Source organism: Poromitra crassiceps (genome assembly GCF_964638095.1).
Source record: "Poromitra crassiceps genome assembly, chromosome: 4".
Taxonomy (NCBI): domain Eukaryota; kingdom Metazoa; phylum Chordata; class Actinopteri; order Beryciformes; family Melamphaidae; genus Poromitra; species Poromitra crassiceps.
Window position 1 is genome coordinate 9,470,692 of NC_139626.1, and position 20,303 is coordinate 9,490,994.

Genomic DNA, 20,303 nt, shown 5'->3' on the forward strand with positions numbered 1-20,303 from the left:
CAATCCTATATGTGGACACACTGGTATTCGTGCCTTTTATAGAATGTGTATAAAGCACTTTTAAATGGCATCTTAATGGCATTTACTGTTCTTATCTTTAGATGCCTTTTATTGAATTTGCATAAGCACTTTTTGTTAATATGTGATATATCGCCTCTTACAATGTTTTTTTTTGTTTGTTGTTGTTGTGGTGTGTGTTTTTATGTCTATTTACTATATGTGACTGTATGTCTATTTGGACGGTGGAGTCTGCAAATAAAGTTTGATTGATTGATTGATTGATTGATTGATTGATATACCTGCCAACCTCCTGATATAATAGTGATACAAATCCAGTGGCTGTAGCAGATGAGATTTATTAACATAATTCTGCCTTTTATTGAGTTTTTGGGGGTTGTTTTGCTTTTCTTTGAGTCCGGCCCTGGGGCCGCATTTGGCCCCAGGGCCGCAAGAAATGACTGTAGAACAGTCATTTCTTACACATGAGATTACTTTTAGCTTTTTAGTCATAACGATTATTGAAAGATATTCCATATTCCAGACTGAAATGTTATAACAGAAGTGCAGCATTGGCCAGAATGACATTAACATTTGGACACTTATTCAGCGGGTATCTTGCATGTTGCGTTCAGGTGCACTTAAAAAAAGAAGAAGCAATTCCTTTGCGGGCCGCCGTATTTTGCCCATGTGTGCTATATAACAATGACACATACCTGTACAGTACTCTCTTTCAGACCATATACGCTCACTTGTCTTTATTTGTCTGCAGAACAGCATCCGCATTGTCTTTTACAAAACTATGTCAATATAGAATTACATTCACAAGTACAGAAGCTCTCCAATAAGAAGCAGCTATGCAATATCGGTATGGTACGAATTATGCTCAAAGAAATAAACAGTGAGAACTTTCCTTAGGTATAGAGCTCAACAGGCACGTGACTTTCCCCCGTAGACATTTCGATAAATCCAAATATAACGAGTTTTAAGGCTGGAACCAAGCCAACACGTGATCCAGAGAATCTTGAGTGACCATAAAACATTCGGTTTAAGCGAGAACAAAAAACAACAATGGTGGGGAGGGGGGTGGGGGGTTCGATTGTTTTATGGTCACTCAGGATTCTCTGGAAGACTTGTTGGCTTGGTTCGAGCCTTAAAACTTGTCATATTTGGATTTATCGAAATGTCTATGGACGTGGAACTTACTTCCGGTGCAAATTACGTCACGAAAAGTCACGTGCCTGTTGAGCTGGATTTGTTCAACATTTAGAGGGATGATACTGTATATGCCTTGCGGAGTTGTTGACAGCTAAGCTTGCAGTGGAGCACATGGTTAGCCCTGCTCAGTCTCTTCTGGCCCTTCAGAGATCCAAGCCTTCCTCTTCACAGGGAGCCCGTCGCTGATGCGCCTCCGTACCCCCTCTACACTCCTGGGCCTGGCCTTAGTCGAGGCTGAGCCATCTCCTCCACTTCCACACCAAAGCACTCCGCCTGGAGCCTGAAGGAGCCTCTGAGCTGCATCGGCCGAATGAGAGCTCCCGGAGTGCCACGCTCTTCTTCTGGGGAAGCCACCGAGTCCGAGGGGTCCGGCAGCGCACAGGTCCAGACCACAGCTTCCACATGCAGGTCCGGCAGCACACGGGTCCAGACCACAGCTTCCAGATGCAGGCTTGGCCACTTCAGAGGGAAGAGTGTCCCTGGACGGGTGATGCTGGACAAGCGCCGATTCAGAGTAGGAGCTCCGTGTACGGGGAAAGATACCGACCGGAGACGAGGAGTGAAAGGTGCAAGGATTGAAAGAAAAGGAGGATGGGACAGGGTAAAGCACACCTATCTTCCTGTGTCTCATTTCAGCGGCTGCCCCTCCGTCTCTTTCCACTGCTTTTGGGTCTCTTAACTCTCCCGTTCTTCCGGCGCCTTCCTCCTGGCACCTTATCCGCCTCTGCCTTCTCCTGACCTGAGCCTCCTCCAGTTTCACTTCCAGATCGTGGAGGTCCTCGGTTATCTGGTTGACGCGGTCGAAACGAGACAGCAGAGCGTTGACGCAGGGCAACAGGCGGTCCAGGTAGGGCTGGACCTCAAACCCGGGCTCGGACACCGACGAGTCCTCTGACCTGACGGAGAGAGCTGAGGACGGGGGACGGGGGGACGAGAAGCAGGAGGAGAGGGAGGAAGAGGGGAGCGTGGAAGACAGGGTGGAGAGACGCGACTCCTGGGAGGACCTGGAAGGAGGGACGTCCATGCCTTCAAACTTCACCCTGTGTCTGAACTGGAGAGAAGCAGAATTGGCTGGAATCAGACAACAAGAACTCGCCATGGGGGAGTCCATGTCCACCTCCCGAACCTGCTAATGCATGGATCTCTCTACCTCTTTGGCCTTGGTGAGTCCCATCCACAGCTTGAGTCTCTTGATGAAGAACTCCACCATCTCGTAGTCTTGAGGTTCAATGGCTGGTCGGTACATCTCGGCCTGCTCTGCCCTGAAACACACAGCAATGGTTCTAAAAAACGTGTGCTTCTGATGCTTCACATGCATTTGTGCCTTCAAAGTTATTCCATGACAATTGATAGTAAAGAATAGGGCTGGGTTAAAAAAATTGATTCTCAGATTTTTAATCGATTTTTATTTTAATCCTTTGATATCGATTCATATGTCCAGAGATTGATTTTTCTTTATTAAAAAAAAATAATAATAATAATAAACATAGGCTAAAATATTATGCTTGTGAATCGGAATCGAATCGATTCTTGAAATTTTAACCAATACCCAGCTCTAGTAAAGAATGAAAACACATAAAGTACTTTTGCTTCGAGTTGAGTAAAGATGGAGCAGCCTCCACTGACCTAAAAAAAGAGACCCTTTTTCAGAGTTTGGGGATACTTTCCCAAAAGACTTCTCTAAAGAGTGTAATTAGGAACTTTCCCTAAATGGTAAATGGACTGTATTTATAGAGCGCATTTTATATAGTCAACTAGCCAAACCGCTTTTACATAAATACCTGACATTCACCCATTCACACTCACACTCACACACAATGCAAGGTGCTAACTGCTCGTCGGGAGCATTTAGGGGTTCAGTGTCTTGCTCAAGGGCACTTTGGCAGGCAGCACCCTACACTCCTGAAACATATAGAGTAAATGAATGCATGCATGTGTAACATGCTTCTGTATTTGACCAGACCGGTCACAGCAACAGGAGCAGGCAGGAGTTTTGCCTCTGGATCTTTGTGGGGGTCCAATGCAAGGATGCTTAGAAGGGCACATCCAACATTCCCCTCCTGGGATTTACGCCCACACCTTAGCAGTTGCACATGCCGGGTGTCTGGGCCGTGTAGAGGTAAAAGGACTCGCCTACCACTACGGAGACCCGGGTTCAATTCCCGGCAGCGGTACTTCCGGCTTGGTCAGACGTTCTTAAAGACACAATTGGCCGTGTCTGCGGGTGGGAAGCCGGTGGGGGTATGCGTCCTAGTCGCTGCACTAGTGCCTCCTCTGGTCGGCCGGGAGCCTGATCGGGGGGGGGGGGGGGGGGAGGAACTGGGGCGGATATTGCGATCCCCCCACGCGCTACGTCCTGCCGGTGAGACTCCTCACTGTCAGGTGAAAAGAAGCGGCTGGCGACTGGCACATGCATCAGAGGAAGCATGTGCTAGTCTACAGCTCTCCCCAGATCGGCAGAGGGAGTGGAGCAAAAAACCGGGAAAGCAGGGGGATTTGGCCAAGTACAATTGGGGAGAAAATGGGAGAAAAAGACCCCAAAAAATTGGTAAAAATAAAGAAGAAAAAAGCTATTGCACATACCTGTATGTACGGATGAGAACTGCTCCGCAGAGTCTTGCCAGTAGCCACAGTCCTCCGCCCATCAGTAGTAGCCTGTAGAGGGGGCCCAGGAGCGGGTGGGCCCCGCATAGCCTCTGGAGAGCCACTCGGCCCCGGAGGAGGGACAGCACCGAGACGCCGGCCTGACGCACCAACAGGAAACCTTCCACTGAATTAGAGAAGAGCTGAAAGAAACAAAATGAGAACTCAGGTCGGCTATATCTCTTCTTCATGAAGACAACGTTCAGATGAACACAACGTGACTCCTGTGTCGTACCACGTTTCCCAGGTGGGTGCAGAGCAGCAGCAGGAGCAGCAGCAGGACTGTCAGAGCCCACAGCTCCCCCCGGGCTCTCTGCAGCACTCTGCCTATCACCACCCACCTCCGCACGAACCTCAGCGTCCCCAGCAGCTGCAGCACACACAGCGAGAGAAACGAGTCCACGTTCAACAGAGCGGAGAAGCTGTATACATACAGACACTGATTTCTCTAATGAGGAAACAACAAGAGGTCTCACTCGACCTTCAGGACGAGCAGGGTGAGGACCACGGCCGCAAGCTGAGAAGACCACGTGGCCAGAAGGGCGGCGCTGTGGAAGTCGATGAAGTTGTCTGGCTGGGCCCCAAGCTAGATTGTTCAGGATGCAATACACTATTATTTGGTCAAGTACTGTACTTAAAAATAATTAAGTCACCAAACTATGCACCTAGATGGATTGGTCAAATGTAGAGTCACTCAGGCTATGGGATGGCAGGTGCCACACTTTATGAAAAAGAGCCTCTCTTTTTCATATCTCGTGCTTGCCCTGCACCCAGTGAGTTTTTAAATATTTTCGAGTGTGCTTGCAACCTGACTTTCTACTAGGTGCCACACTTTGCCATACCCAGCTGACACCCATCGGTGAGGCAAACTGGGTGGCTCCTGGATGATGTTGATTTTTTTTTTTTTACCTTGAGCAAACATGAAGTAGCCTGGGACAGGAAGCACAACTGCAGCATGCTCGTTGCCAGGGACAACAAGGCCAAGAGGAGCTGGAACCAGCGCCAGCCTTGACATACGTACTGGGCACGCTCAGTAGCCATGGACCACAGCTCACCAAGCAGGAAGAGGAGAGCACAGAGGAGAAGGAGAACCTGCAGTATAAAGGAAGTGGATTTGATCATTGAACTGACTTTTGAGTCCTATTCTTAAGAATAGACGTGGTTCATATATTCATCTGTTGACTTTAAGATCTAGATGTTTATGCTCTCATTACCGTAAGTGCCACCTGGAGGTCTGGTCCAGAGGAGGAGGAAGGGATGAGGAGTGGATGGATGGAGAGGGAGGGGGTGAGTGTCTGTGTCTGAGCCCACTCCAGTCGCACGGACACACACACAAATAAACCGGACTCTCTGTGGTAATGTGTGAAGTCGATGGAAAGAATGTCAAACCTGACAGATATGAAAGAAAACCAATTCAATTCTGGATGGCCAAATAGTAAAAACAAAAGAAACGTTTTTTTTTCGACTGAGGCAGTCATTACAGTCACATGAGCGTAATGAACCCACTCACTGTGTTGTGGTCCAGTCTGTGATGTGCAGGTCAGCCAGGAGCTGGCGTGTCATCACACTGCTGTTTCCCAGGGAGACTGTCGCCATTTCCGCAAGGGCGTGTGTGTACTGTAGCCGTGGCAACCCTACGAGGCGCAGCATGGGGTTTTGGTGTAGGTGCGGCACCAAGGTGTGCTCCATCCACTGCCCCGCATCTGACCAGCTGGATGAAGACAAAACTGACTTTACCGTGTGTGTGTGTGTGTGTGTGTGTGTGTGTGTGTGTGTGTGTGTACTAGACTCTAGTACACACACACCCGTAGTGACACCCGTCTCACCCTCTAGTAACTAGAGGGTGACACGAGTGATGTCACTCGAGCAATCCGTGATGCGATCAGTGATGATCACTCGAGCAATTGTGATCTCATCAGTGAGTGATGTAATCAGTGATGCGAAATTGTGCACTGCGCATGCCAATAGAGGCCGCGCAGCGGGCGAGCCTGCACAGCGGCCGAGCCTAGGAATCGAGCATGCGTAACGTGCAAGATGCCTAGTATACATATATACTGTATATATAAATTGGGGCCAACAAGGAAATGTGCAACTTTTTTTCTCAAGGCCTCAAAAGCAAAATCATACACATATCCACCTAATTAACTTATTATTTATTATTTTTTAATTCTGGCGGAGCAAGAATGTTGCGCAGGTCTACGTTGAGCTTGATCCCCCTCCTCCCACAACATGTGTGTTCCCCCTTACTCTCTGAGTGAGGTGAGGTTAGGGCGCCCCCTGGGTGCCGTGCGAAGTCGGCGTCTGAGAGCCGAGTGCAGCAGCCTGCCCTGCCTCTCCTCTACGCTGTCCTGGTAGTTCACCAGCAGCAACAGCAGCAGGAACAACAGCTGGCACACACAGTGCTACAGAGTCAGGGGGGGGGGGGGGAGGAAAGTGAGAAGAAAAATGAACAAAACAGAACATACGCTTCCTCCACTAGCAGATGCTTGTCTAGGATCAAATGTCACTAAAGCCCTCTGGCTCTCCTGTATATCAGTACTGACACTGAGAAAAATGACTTCAGACCATATCTCCTGCCCAGGTGCTACAGAAGTGGACTGTTTGTTATTGTATTGTATATCATTATGGGTTTCGTTTTTGTTGATATTACAGGGCATCCATCCAGGCTTGATTTGGGATGTTTAAAACACAAAAAACAATATCACCAAAAGTACGGATGATGAGAGAAAGGTAAAATACGATCAAACTAAACAAAGACGAACAGTTTTACAGATACTGTATGCTTGTGGAAAGACAATAAAGCCGGTGAACTTGAAGCGCACGAGGTCATGTTTGTGGTTCCGTTCTCTTCCTGTTACCTTCATGAGAGCTCGCAGCGCTCGGACCTTGCGGGCCTCCTCCCGGGCCTGCAGCAGCCCGTAGCCACATGGCGGCAGAACCTTCCCGCCGCCGTCTCCCGCCGCCCTCGTCAGCGTGACCTCCCCTGCCAGCACGTCCTCCACCTCGGGATCCACAGGCCGCCACAACGCCGTGTGGAGCAAGGCCTGCAAACACACCTGACCGCGGCAGTTGGATAGGTGGGAGAGTTTATTTCACTTTACCTGGGTGGCCAGATTGAACATTTCTAAGCTTTGTTGATTGGATTGAATCCCTACTTCTGACGAGCAGGTTTGACACTTGGTCGTTTTTCCCCCTCTGATTCCACACTTTTGAGACTCCCCGAATGGTAAATCAAAGAACTTGTCAATCAAACACCAAAGATGAACGATCACTTATGACCCCAAAGTAGTTCAAGTTCAATAGACCACACGTTTGTTTGAGCTCACCTTCAGCGGCTCCAGCAGCAGAGCAGAGGTGAGGAAGGCTGACAGAGCCGATGCGAGCCACATCAGGACCACCGCTCTGGAGAAGAAGCTGCCGTAGAGGCCGACCGCAGCCAGGCAGGCTCCCAGCAGCACGGCCACCAGGGAGTAAATCACAAACAGCGCCCAGGGAGGCAGCAGCCATCTGGGCTGACCTCGGGCCACGCCTAGGGTTGGGGGGGACAAAGGAGGAGGGATCATCATACACTATAGAGAGGCAAAGTGAACGTCACTTCCTGCTTCAGCACTGTACCAGAGATTTTCATCCGCCATTTATTTTCCCATACACATTTCGTAAAATGCTTATAAAAATAGTTTTACTGGTTCAAACTAAACGGTTCAGCTAACGCTATAATCGGGAGAGACCATAGAACATTTCACTCGGATCAAAACAAAAAACAACAACATCGAAAAAATATATTCTTCAAACCCAAATTTTTTTTAACGTTTTGGTCCGAGTGAAATGTTATGCGGTCTCTCCCGTTTCTAAATATATCTGAAGCGTTTGGTTTGAACGAGTAAAACTCTTTTTATAAGCATTTTACGAAATGTCTATGGGAAAATAAATGGCGGGTGAAAATCTCTGGTACAGTGCTGAAGCAGGAAGTGACGTTCCACTTTGGCTCTCTATACACACCAGATCACAAGATGTGGATCACAGGATTGGACAGTGTTGTCAGCACTATGTATGTATCATGGTATCTCACCTATGCGTGTTGTGGAAGAGCAGCGTGTGGAGTCAGGTGAAGGGCTTGGGAGGAAGGTGCTGGCCACAGAGTCAAGAGACAGAACAGAGGGACACTTGTACAGGCCCGTCCCATACAGGGAGCTGGGAGAGGGACAGGAGGGCTGGACCATCTCTGTCCCATACTGTGGTTTATCCACGCTCTGCTCTGACCAGCTGCCACAGGAGCTGGTCAGAAGGAGAAGGGAATGGCATTGAATGAAACCTCACTCAAATGAAAATACACTTTCAACTAGGCTCCTATTGGCTTGTCAGGGTGCTGTAGAGGTACCCGTAAAAAAGCACTCGCCTACCTACCACCGCGGAGACCCGGGTTCAATTCCCGGCAGCATGTGCTTCCGGCTTGGTCTGACGTTCCTACAGACACAATTGGCCGTGTCTGCGGGTGGGAAGCTGGTGGGGGGTGTATGTGTCCTTCCTGGTCACTGCACAAGTGGTGCAGTGGTCGGTCGACTTGGGGAGTCTATTCGGTGGGGATGGGAACTGGGGGGGTAACAGCGCTACGTCCTGCCAGTGACACGCCTCGCTGTCAGGTGAAAAGAAGCGGCTGGTGACTGAGTGCACATGTATGGGAGAATGCGTGTGCTAGTCTACGACTCTCCCCAGATCGGCAGAGAGGGTGGAGCAACGACCGGGACAGCGGGGGGACAGTGGGGGGACAGTGGGGGGACAGTGGGGAAACAGGCAACGCCTTACGTGGTTGAGAGTGAGGAGGAGGTCCTAGGGGAGGAGGTGGTCCTAGGGGAGTCGCGGCCGCTGTCTGAGGCGGAGGTCGTGTTGTTTATCTCCACTGCATCTTCTGCCGCTGCGGCTATGGACATCAGCAGATCCTCCTCTGGCATCAAGTGCAAAAAACACAATCAGACAAGTGCACACACTCTCCCCATCCAAATTATCTGAATATACTCAAAGGAAAATCGCACCCTGACATACTCATAAAGACTATTATACTGTTATATGTGAAGGGCATAATAAAGGCGTTGCGATCAGAGTCGTCTCTCCATAGATTGAATTGTTTGCGAACAATGGCACAAATCGCTCATCAAGAGATAGGAGCACAGAAGGGCCAGGATGATTATTTCTGTCTCATAATAATTAGACTAGAAAATGCCAAGTCATCATGACAAGCCAGCACAATAAACAGAAGCTTCAACAAAGAAAATCATAATGATGTTTGATACATGTGGGGACATCTTGGAAAGGTCTTTTCAGATAACAATTATTGTCAGGACACAGAACAGAAAATCCGTTCAGGCTGGCTCTTATCTTTCTCAGAAGAGCAGGCTTGCAAATTCCAGCATGGAACAGAGAGAGAGTTTTATAAAGAAATATTATTTAATGCTATGGATAATGGATCATTTCTACATTATATATTATATATATTATATTTCTACATTCCACATTATATACTATCATCAATCTGTGATGTTCATTCAGTTTGTCCCAGGACTGCCACCAAACCAAAAAAGGGACCCAGAATTGCAAGGTACATTGCCAATAGCTTGCAAGATATTTTATTAACAGAGTTGAACAGTTCTAGGATGGCTTTTTCCTTGAAACATGACGTGGCATATTTAAAAATAAGACGTGACATGACATGAGAGTTTCTCACCAGAGAGAGTCAGAACCATCGTTGTCAGGTGCTGCTGTCTGTGGGTTTGGAGAGGCTTAGGGAGCGTGGTGCAGATGGCAGTGTCTGCTGAGAGGGGATAGGTGGAGGGGCAAAGGAGCAGAGCGCTGGGAGAGTCAGGGGGCGAGGAGGGCGAGGAGGACAGGCGGAGCTGCTTCTTCCTCCTGAGCAGGCGCGTGGGGCCCAGAGTGGAAGGAGCCTCGTGGTGGAGGAGGTCAGGGCCTGCCGGGAGATCCAGGAGGCTGTCGCAGGACGGCCACCCCACTACGCCCCCTGACTCTCTGCCTGCTCTCTGGGCTGCGAGGCCCGAGGCAGCCCAGAAGTCCAGGATACCAGAGTCAAACACCTTGCTTTCCAGTAACTAGAGATGAGCAGTAGGACACATGGTAAGTGGTAAGTAATGAAAGGGTGTGTGCGTGTGTGTGTGACACACACACACTTGTCATGACAAGTGTGTGTGACACACACACACATGTGCGTGCATGTGTGTCTGTGTGTGTGTGTGCGTGCATGTGTGTGTGTGTGTGTGTGTGTGTGTGTGTGTGTGTGTGTACGTGTGCGTGCGTGCGCATGCGTGTGTGTGTGTGTGTGTGTGTGTGTGCGTGTGTGTGTGTGCGCACGTGACTGCGGGTGTTTTCTTACAGATGAGGGACTGTCTCGTTCTGGACCAGAGGAGTCCGGGCGAGACAGAAAGGAGGGGCCAGAGAGATCTGATTGGCCAAGGTAGACATCCATCTCCACAGAGTGACAAACAGGAGAAGGAGGAACCGAGAGATCAACTGTTACCTGGATTGAACATACACAGATCAGATCATGGTCACTTTTCTTTTCGGGACATTACATTCATTCCCTGCAGAGTTACACTTTTCCTAACCATAGCCCCTACGTGCATAACCCCCTAAAAAAATAAGCTTTTTACAAATTGGGCACACAGAGCTTTTATCCCCAATTGGACAAGTCGTCCCAAATTAAACTGGTCTTAAGTCGGAAATGTATCCCCGAAAGTAACCTATGACAGACCACACACACACACACACACACACACACGCACACACACACACAGACACACACACACACACGCACGCGCACGAACGCGCACACACACACACACGCGCGCGAACGCGCACGCACATACACGCACACGCACACACCCACACACACACCCACACACACACACACACACACACACACACACACACACACAGACACACACACAGCCTCAATGTATCTTATGGAAACACGATTTATTCTTATCTCAATGTATGGAAACGATAAGGCTATCTGAGAAAGAAGGCAGCGACGCACAGCGTGTCTACAAACAGTATATTGTAATGACCTCTGATTAGCGACGGCGTGAATGCACTCCTGTATTTCCTGTGCTGAAATACGGCAGAGAGCAAACAGAGATTGTTTTTTAGATGTAGAGGAGAGTAAACCCTCCGAGTCAGTTATAGGGTCTTTTAACGGAAAAAGCAGAAATTGAAAAGCTTTTCTGAAAATAGAATTGATTTTGGTTTGTATTAGTTGTTTGCCTGATGATAATCACTGAAGCTCTTGTGACTACACTGCTGATATCCTGGTAAGAGAGGATACAGCAGCTCAGGGTGCTGCATGGGGTACCTGACTGTGAGCCTTTCTAAACAGGAAACAGAGGAGACACTGGAGGGGAAACACCAGCACAGCCACAGTCATCCCCACGGCAACCGTCTCCACATTAACCGGCAGCTGGGCAGACACTGGGCCACTAGAAGAAACCAGACGCCATTATATGTCATCCTGTCAGTGTCCATCCTATCAAATCTACTGGCAAACTGGTTTACATCTAGTAAATGTCCTCAATCACTGCTGGGTAATATCAACTTATCAAAATGTAATAATGGGGCATCTGGGTAGTGTAGAGGCAAAAGCGGGGGGGTGGGGGGGGGGTAAAAAAATATCAAAAAATCAAAAGGCCCTCTAAATGAGTCAACAATTTTATAAAACCTGACTCCCCCCATGATAATGCAATATAATGCTGTATTATTACATTATGAAGGGTGTGATTTGAAATATCACAGTATCTGATCATTCATTACATCAGCTACTTTTATTTGCTCATTTAGAGGAACACTTTATTCCAATTGAACAAGTTATTATCTGACACTATAGGTTGTTTTTTCCCCCCCGAGATCTATAAGCCGTCTCACCTGTGGCCCTCAGTGCCCACAGCCCCGTACCACAGCGCCCCCAGTGCCAGGTAGAGGTGTAGCAGGAGGGCGCTGCAGGTCACCCTTTGACCCCTGGTGAAACGACTGTGGGCGGGGCGTTCCCACAGCGACAGCCACAGATGGCGCTCCCCCATCCCAAAGAGCAGCTGGGAGGAGAGAACCCGCCGGAACTGAGAGAGCTCTTCGGGACCTGGGGGTGGGGAGGTGGGGGGGTGGGGAGGTGAACCGAGGTTGTCGGAAAAAAAGTATTGAAAATTAAAAAAGAAAGTAATTGCAACATTTGGGCTTACAACACAGCAGAGAAGTAGCATGCAACAACATTGACTATGGGACAGTGAGTGGGTGCATATACAAATCTGTGTTTGTATGGGATGGAGAGGGATCAATCACTTTCTGCAAATAATGTCCATCTGAACTAGTCACTGAATATTTATTGAGAATTTTCCTTGAAACTAGTGAAATTAATCTGCTAATTGATATACAGTCAATGTCTCGTCATAGACAGCTGGGGTAGCTGGCTGGGGGCGTGGTCAGGGTGGGGTAAATCCTCCCATTCTCCGCATTCAGCATAGTTAGCATTTAGCTGCTAGTCCAGCCCAGGCAGACAGGATCGGTGATTCAACCACCGCAGTAAACGCACATCTGAACAGATGTGTATGTACCTGCTCTAGAATCCCCAATCCTGTAGTGTGGAGCCGCAGCACCGTCCTTTGGTGAGTCAGCCCATTGAAATATGTTTTTTTTACCCCACTCGCGTGCCAGCCCTAGTAACATTTTGTGGGCGTTCCCACACAGACCGACTGTATCTATAGGGCGAGTTGTTTTGAACATTTTTGGAAACAAGCGACAATATCTTGAAATGATATCACTTGAAGATAATGTCACTTAAAGCCCCAATCAGTAAGATTTTTGACATTTTTTACTGTAATATAACAGCTATTTACTCACAGGACATGGTAGATTGACTTTTAATAGGGAGACTCTCGTCTTTATTTATCCCACACCGCCCTCCATTGGCCAGCACTGGGACTAAGCAGTTTGCTGTCAGCGTCCCGTGTCAATAAAATAGAAAAAAGAAAACCATGCGCGCATGCGCTGTACAGCGTAAGCGCTGTGTTCATGAAAACAAGGAAGTAACTCGATTCGGATTTGCTACGAAAATGATGTTTCACGGAACTATGGATTATTATTTCATCACGTGGTGAGTACCCGATGTCACAACATGTACATAGAGCTTCTGGCGCTGTGTTTTGTTGACTTTGAACGGCGATATCGTTATCGATACTAATGCACGCAGAGGGCGCAGTTGGAAATCTTACTGAATGGGGCTTTAATTAAAAACAAGTTGATTTCCACTGAAATAGTAGTAGAGTACTATACTATAGTGTATTATAGTAGTAGAGTACTGTAGTATTGATGGTAGAGAGACGTACAGTATGTGCAAGCTTACATGAGGCTAGAACTTCCTTCTCCACGGTGCCGTTCTTCTCGTTCTCCAGTGAGAGCCAGTCCTCCACCAGAAAGAAGAACATGTGGTCTGTCTGGGGGTCCCACACCACCACATGTTGAACGTACCAGGACGGCTCCAGACCTAAGGCCCACTTTACAGTCACGTTTTAAGCCTTAAACTGGTGCGAGGAGGAGGTATCATCCTCAATCAGATACACACGACGTGCAAATACAGGTGCAAACACATTTAATTTTTTGCTGGAAACATGTGCAGCCAAAATCATCCATCTCAACAAGTCAAGTAATGAAAACTACTTTGCCCAGGGGGCGAGATCATCTCTTGTTTGGAGGAATTCTTGACACTGTTGAAACCGCATTGGAAATGAGCAGAATTATCTCACCCCATTGGCAGATTTTCTTTCACTTACATTATATTAAGGAAAACAAGATTTTCTGACTTGTAAGGATGGATATTTCTTCGCAGGGTACAACCCCATCATCACCACCTACCTGTGTTGTCATGCCAGATGCGAATTTTCCAAACTTCTCCCAGGTTGTCCTCTGTCTCCAGGTGAAACTGGTCCAGGCTGCCACGCTGAAAAGCTCCATCCCTCTGCAGGTGGCGAGAGCCGCTCTTGTTCACACCGTACAGACTGATGCCAACATGAGCTGTGGTGCCTGATGGGTGATACCACAACATCGGGATAATTTGCATATATATATGTATGTATATGTATATGTACTGTATATGTATGTGTGTGTATATATATATACTGTATATATATATATGTATGTACAGTATGTAATGTATGTGTGTATGTATGTACGTATGTATGTATGTATGTATGCAATGCATGGGTATATCTTCTTATATCCACATGCCAATTGTGAATTCAGGAGTACTTGGCTGACCTGAGCCCCGCCTCCAGCCGGTCTTGACCAGAACTCTGTAGTGGTACAGCCCCGGTCGGCCACACAGAGGCACCTGGCTCAGTCTCAGGCTGTCCAGGTGGTCCAGTTTATGCGCAATGAGCCCCACCAGCAGGTGAATCAGAACCAGGACAGCACACACAATCCCCACCACCACGTTGCGCACCGGACCACCTGACTGGAGAGATAAGAGATTGATATCCTCCTCATCATAACCTTGTATGTGGGCAGTGCGTTCCTCTCTAACAGAGGGGGGATGTTACTAATCAAGCACCTCCCATACCGGTGGCAGCAGCACAACAGCCCCAGGGTGAACAAACAGACTGGCCCCGAACATGGTGAGGTGCCGGGTGAGGCAGTGTGCTGTGTGGAGAGTGCTGCCCTCCAGTGGCCGGAGACCCTCACTGCTCCAGCGCCCCTCTGTCACACTGTAGTACTGGCACAGAGAGCTGAACACACACACTGAGGCCCGGATGGGACCGCCGCCGGCCAGAGACGAGTTCAGGTTGACAGAGAGACGCCTGTGTGTCCCATTCAACCTGCCGGGGAGGGAAATTCAAATAAAGCAAAGTAGTTTCTTTTAGTTCGTTAAAACGGGCAATCGGGGGGAGTAAAAGTCATTTTGCTATGGGCCCTGTATAGCTCAATGGGTAAATGCAGTCACTGTAGGGTACTTTGGATAAAACTGCCCATCAAATTGCATTTGCACTGTGAAAGCAATTTGCTGAGCAGAGCCGTGACTCACAGTGGAGAGAGAAAGATGGTTTCCTCCATGGAGTCCGCCTGAGAAGACAGGGAGAGAGTCAGCTCTCTCACCAGGGAATCCTGGGGTGCAGCAGCAGCTGGCAGGACGGTGCTCACTTCAATCCTGACAAGTCCCCAGCTCACTGGAACGGCTCCTAGAAATGCATACTGCAGTTTGATAAACATCGTCCATGCATTCCTATTTCATGCTGATATAAAGCAGGGTTGAATAAAAACAGATGAGGTCTGTGCCGATGCGGAATAATAGGTAAGGCAATAAAATAGATTGATTCTCACACAGTAATTAGGGTAGAATACCAATGAAGCCAAATGGTGCTTTATATTATTGGTGAGCAAGAATTTATGATCCGGATGACAGAGATAGGATTGTCATTCTTCTGGTGCCATAATAAAATTGATCTACTAAATAATGACTGTACCTGGTGCCAGGCTAAAGTTGAAGGAGATGTATAGTCCTGCCTTTTCATCCAGACCATCCACAGCTTTGACTGTGAAGTTCAACCATCCTTCAGTGGGGAGAGTTACAGTTAGCCCTAATGGACTTGTCCCATTCTCACCTTCACCCACCATCCCATTCCAAAGCTGAGACCCCAGCCTGTATCCAGTTCCACTCCCATTACCTGGTCCCACTAACCCCAGGCCCATGGGGTGCTTGTTGGGCAGTGTGACCCGTATGGCCTGCTCAGGGTCCAGATCCCGAATGGGTATAGGCTGACCCTGAGGGGTGGTGAACTCCATGGCAACCAGAGCGGTGGAGATAGGAGGGTCGGCTGAAGTCCTCAAAGGGTTGTCCCCCGATCCTCCATCCATACCTAGCAGGATCTGCACTACCTCTGAGCTCTGACTCTTCAGCTGGGCAGAGAGGGCGGTCGGGATGTGAAAGCGACACAGGCGGCGAGTCTCCGACAGAGATCGGCGGGTGTTGTTCTCAGTGCACAGGAGGTCGCGAGGGTCTCCGTGGAAGCCGACGGTGCTGATGTGAGGGGTGGAGAGGGAGAGGGGCCCCTCGCCGCGAACACGGGAACGCATCAGAGAGCGCATGAGGGCCCCGGCCTGAAGCAGCGCCGACAGAGCCGTTGTAGAAGCGGACTGCAGAGTGCTCGAGTAGGCGGAGTGATGTCTGGAAGCACTGACGGACTCGGACACAGCAGCCAAGGTGCTACCTGAAGACAGAGAGAATGAAGGATCTTCACATGATATACACTCAATTTGTGTACATCTTTGAGGGACAATCTATGAATCAGTTGGGATGTCGGTTCACAATCAGTATCATATGCCATTTGATATGGGCGATGGAGGACGGCCAGCAGCACCTATGACATTAAGGATGTTCCTTCCTGTGTCAACGACTGAGGCAACCCCAACATGTGTCTGCTCCCCCATCACATGGATCATCTTCTTCACAGCTTCTAGGACCTTCTCCTGACAGCCGTCACATACCACCAACTCACTGGCAACAGCCTGGAGAGAATAGGGGAAATGAAGAAATGCAAACACATGAGAACATGTGTGAACTTGTGAAATTCTGAATTGTTATGGTGACTGGGGTGTTTTTTGAGAAGAAGTATCCAGAGCCTAGATGTTAGGTTTCTTCCTGGCATTGGCCTCGATACAAAGGCAGCAGGTGAAAAACTTTTTCTTTCTTTCTATTCCCGGATCTTCCACATAGGGCTGGGTGATATGGACCAAAAATCATACCTCTGTATATTTTTAGGCTGAATGGCAAGATACAGAATATATATTTCGGTATTTTCTATGCAGTGGGCTAAATGTTCAGTTGTAAGTCAAAGCCACATGTGACATGTAGGGCTGGGACATATGGACAGCACCAAATATCACAATATTTTTGCCCAAATACCTCGATATTGCCACAATAGTGTAGGGATGGCTATTGGTGATTTCACAAAATATTTACACAATGAAATTTTTGATAAATAATCATTAGTAATGTGGATAAAGGAAAATAAGAGCACAGCTAGAAACAGTCTGGTAAGTTCAGAAAATGTCATCACTTTACAGTAATCCAGCCTTTAAAACAACACTTATGCCATATCACAATATTACCATATCCACAATCTAAGACTATATCTAGTCTCATATCACAATATCGATATAATATTGATATATTGCCCAGCCCTACTTCTACATATGGTCGTCTCCCCCTAAGCATTTGTAATATCACTTGAAGGCTTCCATTCATTGTCACAATAGGACGAATCAGCGTGACATCACTTGCCACCCAGAAATGCGGAACCCCCGCAGCAGTTTTTAGTATGAGTTGTGCCAAACAAACGTTAATATCTCAAAAAGTATACATTACATCGCTTATATTTTGACATTCAGAGTGAGAGCAGAATTAGCTCAAGAGTTTAATGTATAATATATGCATGTCGTGTTAAAGTTGTGTGAACTGTCGCAGTTTTTAAATTATAAACACGAACAGCCGGCTAGAGTCAGACGCTCAAACTCACAGGGTTGGTTGCCACGGCACCCAGTGACGCGGCTTGTTTACCAAAATGCTGCTCGGCCGATCCCTCGTATATGGGTGTACTGACATTGCTTCCCCCTTTGTCTGTACATTTTTATGTCAGGTATCATCCAATCTGAGAACCCAGAGTCTGAGTCTATCAGTCTGACGAATAATATGACTCTGGGACAGACGGACAATATTTCGGAGGTTTCCGCTGTAGAGCATCCGTCATTGTTTACAGTCCAGCATCTCATATGCAGCTATTTATTATTGTGCTTGCTGACAAGCAAGGCACAATCTTGAAATCCCACATACTTATTATTATTATTCTTCTTGCTATCCACTTTTTCTACGACTAATAACTCCCCCAATTTTTGCGCCACATAGACATGCCAGACCTCAAAATGACCGGCTTATTGAGGACAGGTGTGCTATGACTTTGTTAAGGGTTTGTGAAAGCGGTTTGGCCGCAATTCGCCATTAAGCGCCATTTTTTTCCCCATTGACTTGCATGGGGTTTGGAAAAATCTTGCAAAATCTTGCAGTAAATTAGGTGTAATTCAGAAACCATAACAGCTAGAGCTACGAAACTTGGTAGGGAGGTGCACTGAGGGGTCTTTTACTATCCCCGAAAAAATTTCACCAATTGACCATATGGTGGCGCTATAACAGCCCTCCTTACCTTTTGCTCGATAACTTTTGAACCGTAGGGTTTATCATCAAAATTCTTTTTTCCCTGGATTCCTTGGGTCCTCCCGCATCTACTCAACTCGGCCACGCCCATTTCCGTCTGACTAGATTTTCGGCCATTTTGCATTTTTTCCAAAACCGTTTTTTTGCCATTTCTCCTTGAAATTTTGTCCAATCTTCACCAAACCAACGCACACATCATGTTGGGAGTGTCCTGCACAACACTGATTTGGAAGTTTAAAAAAAAAACACACCATTGCGATATAATCCACTTCCAATCTTCTGTGGGTGGGGCCTATTTCACAAAAATCGTCCGATGCTAACCAAACTTGGTACAGGTGTGGAGGGATGTACTCTGAGCCTATATCAGAAGTATTTTGTCATTTAGCCTTTAGGGGGCGCTATAGCAGCATTCAGTGCCTGTCCCTTCTAAATGGTTTTATTTTGAAGGGCGGCAGGAAGTGCGGATTCATTCTCATTATGGCCAGCCTTCCTTCTTGTATGACACTTGACACTTGACTTGACGCACGCACGCTATTATGTAGACTTCAGACATGGCTATACCTGTATTACAAGTGCTATATCACTCATGGTCTCACTCATACATTTTACATATTGTCTTTTGAGCAGCTGCAACTCTTCTCTGTTAAAAAACACATGCAAAAAGTGTACTGCAAACAGGAATCCGGTGAGATTTGACCAGATAAATAGAGCTTAAGAGCAACTCTGAGCAGGAGTGTTGCATCTTGGGTAAAGAGAATGATGTTGACACAAATAAGGCATTAAATTAACTATCTCAGAAACCATACTAGGTACAGCTACGAAACTTGTTAGGGAGGTTCACAGAGGGGTATTTTACTATCCACGAAAGAATTGCACCAATTGACAAGATGGTGGCGCTATAACAGCCCTCTTTATGTTTGGTTCATAACTTTTGAACCGTAGGGTCTATAATCAAACTTATTTTTTCCCTGGATTCCTTGGGACGTTCCGCATCTACTCACATAGGCCGACCCATAACTACTTAAAGCTACATTCAGCAATGTTTTTGTGTTCAAATAAGTGTTAAATGGCTCTATTTTCTGACAGAAATCACTGAAATAGAGTGTTTGGTCAGTGACTTGAAACCCCCAACCCCCCACTGTCCTCTATCTCTCTCCTGTAGTGCTGCAGGCTGGGCGGACGTATCTCTGCAAGCGTAACTCGTACAGACTCACGGATGGCGACATTGGATTCGGGGGGGGGAAATACATATAGTCCTTTAAAGGGGTCGCGATTGGACTAGTGTTAATTTTGTCGGCTATTTTTTTATTTAGTCTTAGTCTTAGTCCCGTGTTAAATGTCCTTGTTACTCTGTATCATATTTAGTCAACCTCATCCTGTTTTTATTTAGTCAAGTTTTAGTCGACTAAAAGTTTGAGCATTTTAGTCTCGGCTTAGTCAAATAAAACCATAAGTATTTTAGTCTAGTTTTAGTCAACGAAAACTGTTCACATTTTAGTCTAGTTTTAGTCAATGAAAACTGTTGAATCTGCTGATGCGCTTCTACTAGTAATTGTAATTCGAAGCAGTGTTGGCAACTCTTTCCCAGGGAAAGTAGGTAATGGTGATGCTGCCCACCCGGGCCAGTGTCGGCATGCAGCGGTAGCAACGACAAGTGGACCGTATTTACAGTCCCTGCTCAGCCCGTAGCTGAGGGGAGAATGGAGGGAGCCTGGCTGTGCGGAAAGCACTCAGACTTCTCTGGATAGAATGTAGACAAGCAAGTAGCTGTACATTTTGGGAACACAATGCCTCATACACATATAGATAAGACCCTTAGCTAAGACTGGGCGGGTTCTGCTGTAACTACTGTAAATGTTTTTAAGACAGCTACATGTCAGCTACATCTATGATGCTGCAGCACAGGAACCTGAACTGCTGCATTGAGGGGGGGGGAACAGTCTATAATTAATGTTAATTTTGTCGTCTATTTTTTCATTTTGTCGTAGTCCTGTGTCAAATGTCCTTGTTAGTTTTTATCATATTTAGTCAACCCCGTCCTCTTTTTGTTTAGTCAAGTTTTAGTCGACTAAAAGTTTGAGTATTTTAGTCTTGTCTTAGTCAATAAAACTAAAAGTCTGAACATTTTAGTCTAGTCTTAGTCTTGGGGAAAAAGGTAGTCGACTAACATTTTTCCTCATAGTTTTCGTGGACG

At 47.2% G+C, this 20,303-nt stretch overlaps 1 protein-coding gene across 1 annotated transcript in view; it reads right to left on the reverse strand.

The window, feature by feature from the left end:
• Positions 1 to 1,330: 1,330 nt before the first annotated feature.
• pkd1b (polycystic kidney disease 1b) overlaps positions 1,331 to 20,303 on the reverse strand; it is a gene marked incomplete at both ends in the record, with an annotated part of 37,726 nt that continues 18,753 nt past the window's right edge. Inside the window, 24 exons of the mRNA XM_083635745.1 lie at positions 1,331 to 2,266; positions 2,366 to 2,477; positions 3,799 to 4,001; positions 4,094 to 4,228; positions 4,340 to 4,444; positions 4,768 to 4,950; positions 5,073 to 5,247; positions 5,369 to 5,569; positions 6,106 to 6,260; positions 6,717 to 6,914; positions 7,185 to 7,387; positions 7,928 to 8,133; positions 8,662 to 8,800; positions 9,578 to 9,956; positions 10,238 to 10,381; positions 11,216 to 11,339; positions 11,782 to 11,992; positions 13,253 to 13,393; positions 13,762 to 13,929; positions 14,164 to 14,359; positions 14,465 to 14,720; positions 14,927 to 15,080; positions 15,366 to 16,109; positions 16,260 to 16,407. Coding sequence (XP_083491871.1) covers positions 1,331 to 2,266; positions 2,366 to 2,477; positions 3,799 to 4,001; positions 4,094 to 4,228; positions 4,340 to 4,444; positions 4,768 to 4,950; positions 5,073 to 5,247; positions 5,369 to 5,569; positions 6,106 to 6,260; positions 6,717 to 6,914; positions 7,185 to 7,387; positions 7,928 to 8,133; positions 8,662 to 8,800; positions 9,578 to 9,956; positions 10,238 to 10,381; positions 11,216 to 11,339; positions 11,782 to 11,992; positions 13,253 to 13,393; positions 13,762 to 13,929; positions 14,164 to 14,359; positions 14,465 to 14,720; positions 14,927 to 15,080; positions 15,366 to 16,109; positions 16,260 to 16,407 — 5,616 coding nt within the window. The remainder of the gene's footprint in view (positions 2,267 to 2,365; positions 2,478 to 3,798; positions 4,002 to 4,093; positions 4,229 to 4,339; positions 4,445 to 4,767; positions 4,951 to 5,072; positions 5,248 to 5,368; positions 5,570 to 6,105; positions 6,261 to 6,716; positions 6,915 to 7,184; positions 7,388 to 7,927; positions 8,134 to 8,661; positions 8,801 to 9,577; positions 9,957 to 10,237; positions 10,382 to 11,215; positions 11,340 to 11,781; positions 11,993 to 13,252; positions 13,394 to 13,761; positions 13,930 to 14,163; positions 14,360 to 14,464; positions 14,721 to 14,926; positions 15,081 to 15,365; positions 16,110 to 16,259; positions 16,408 to 20,303) is intronic.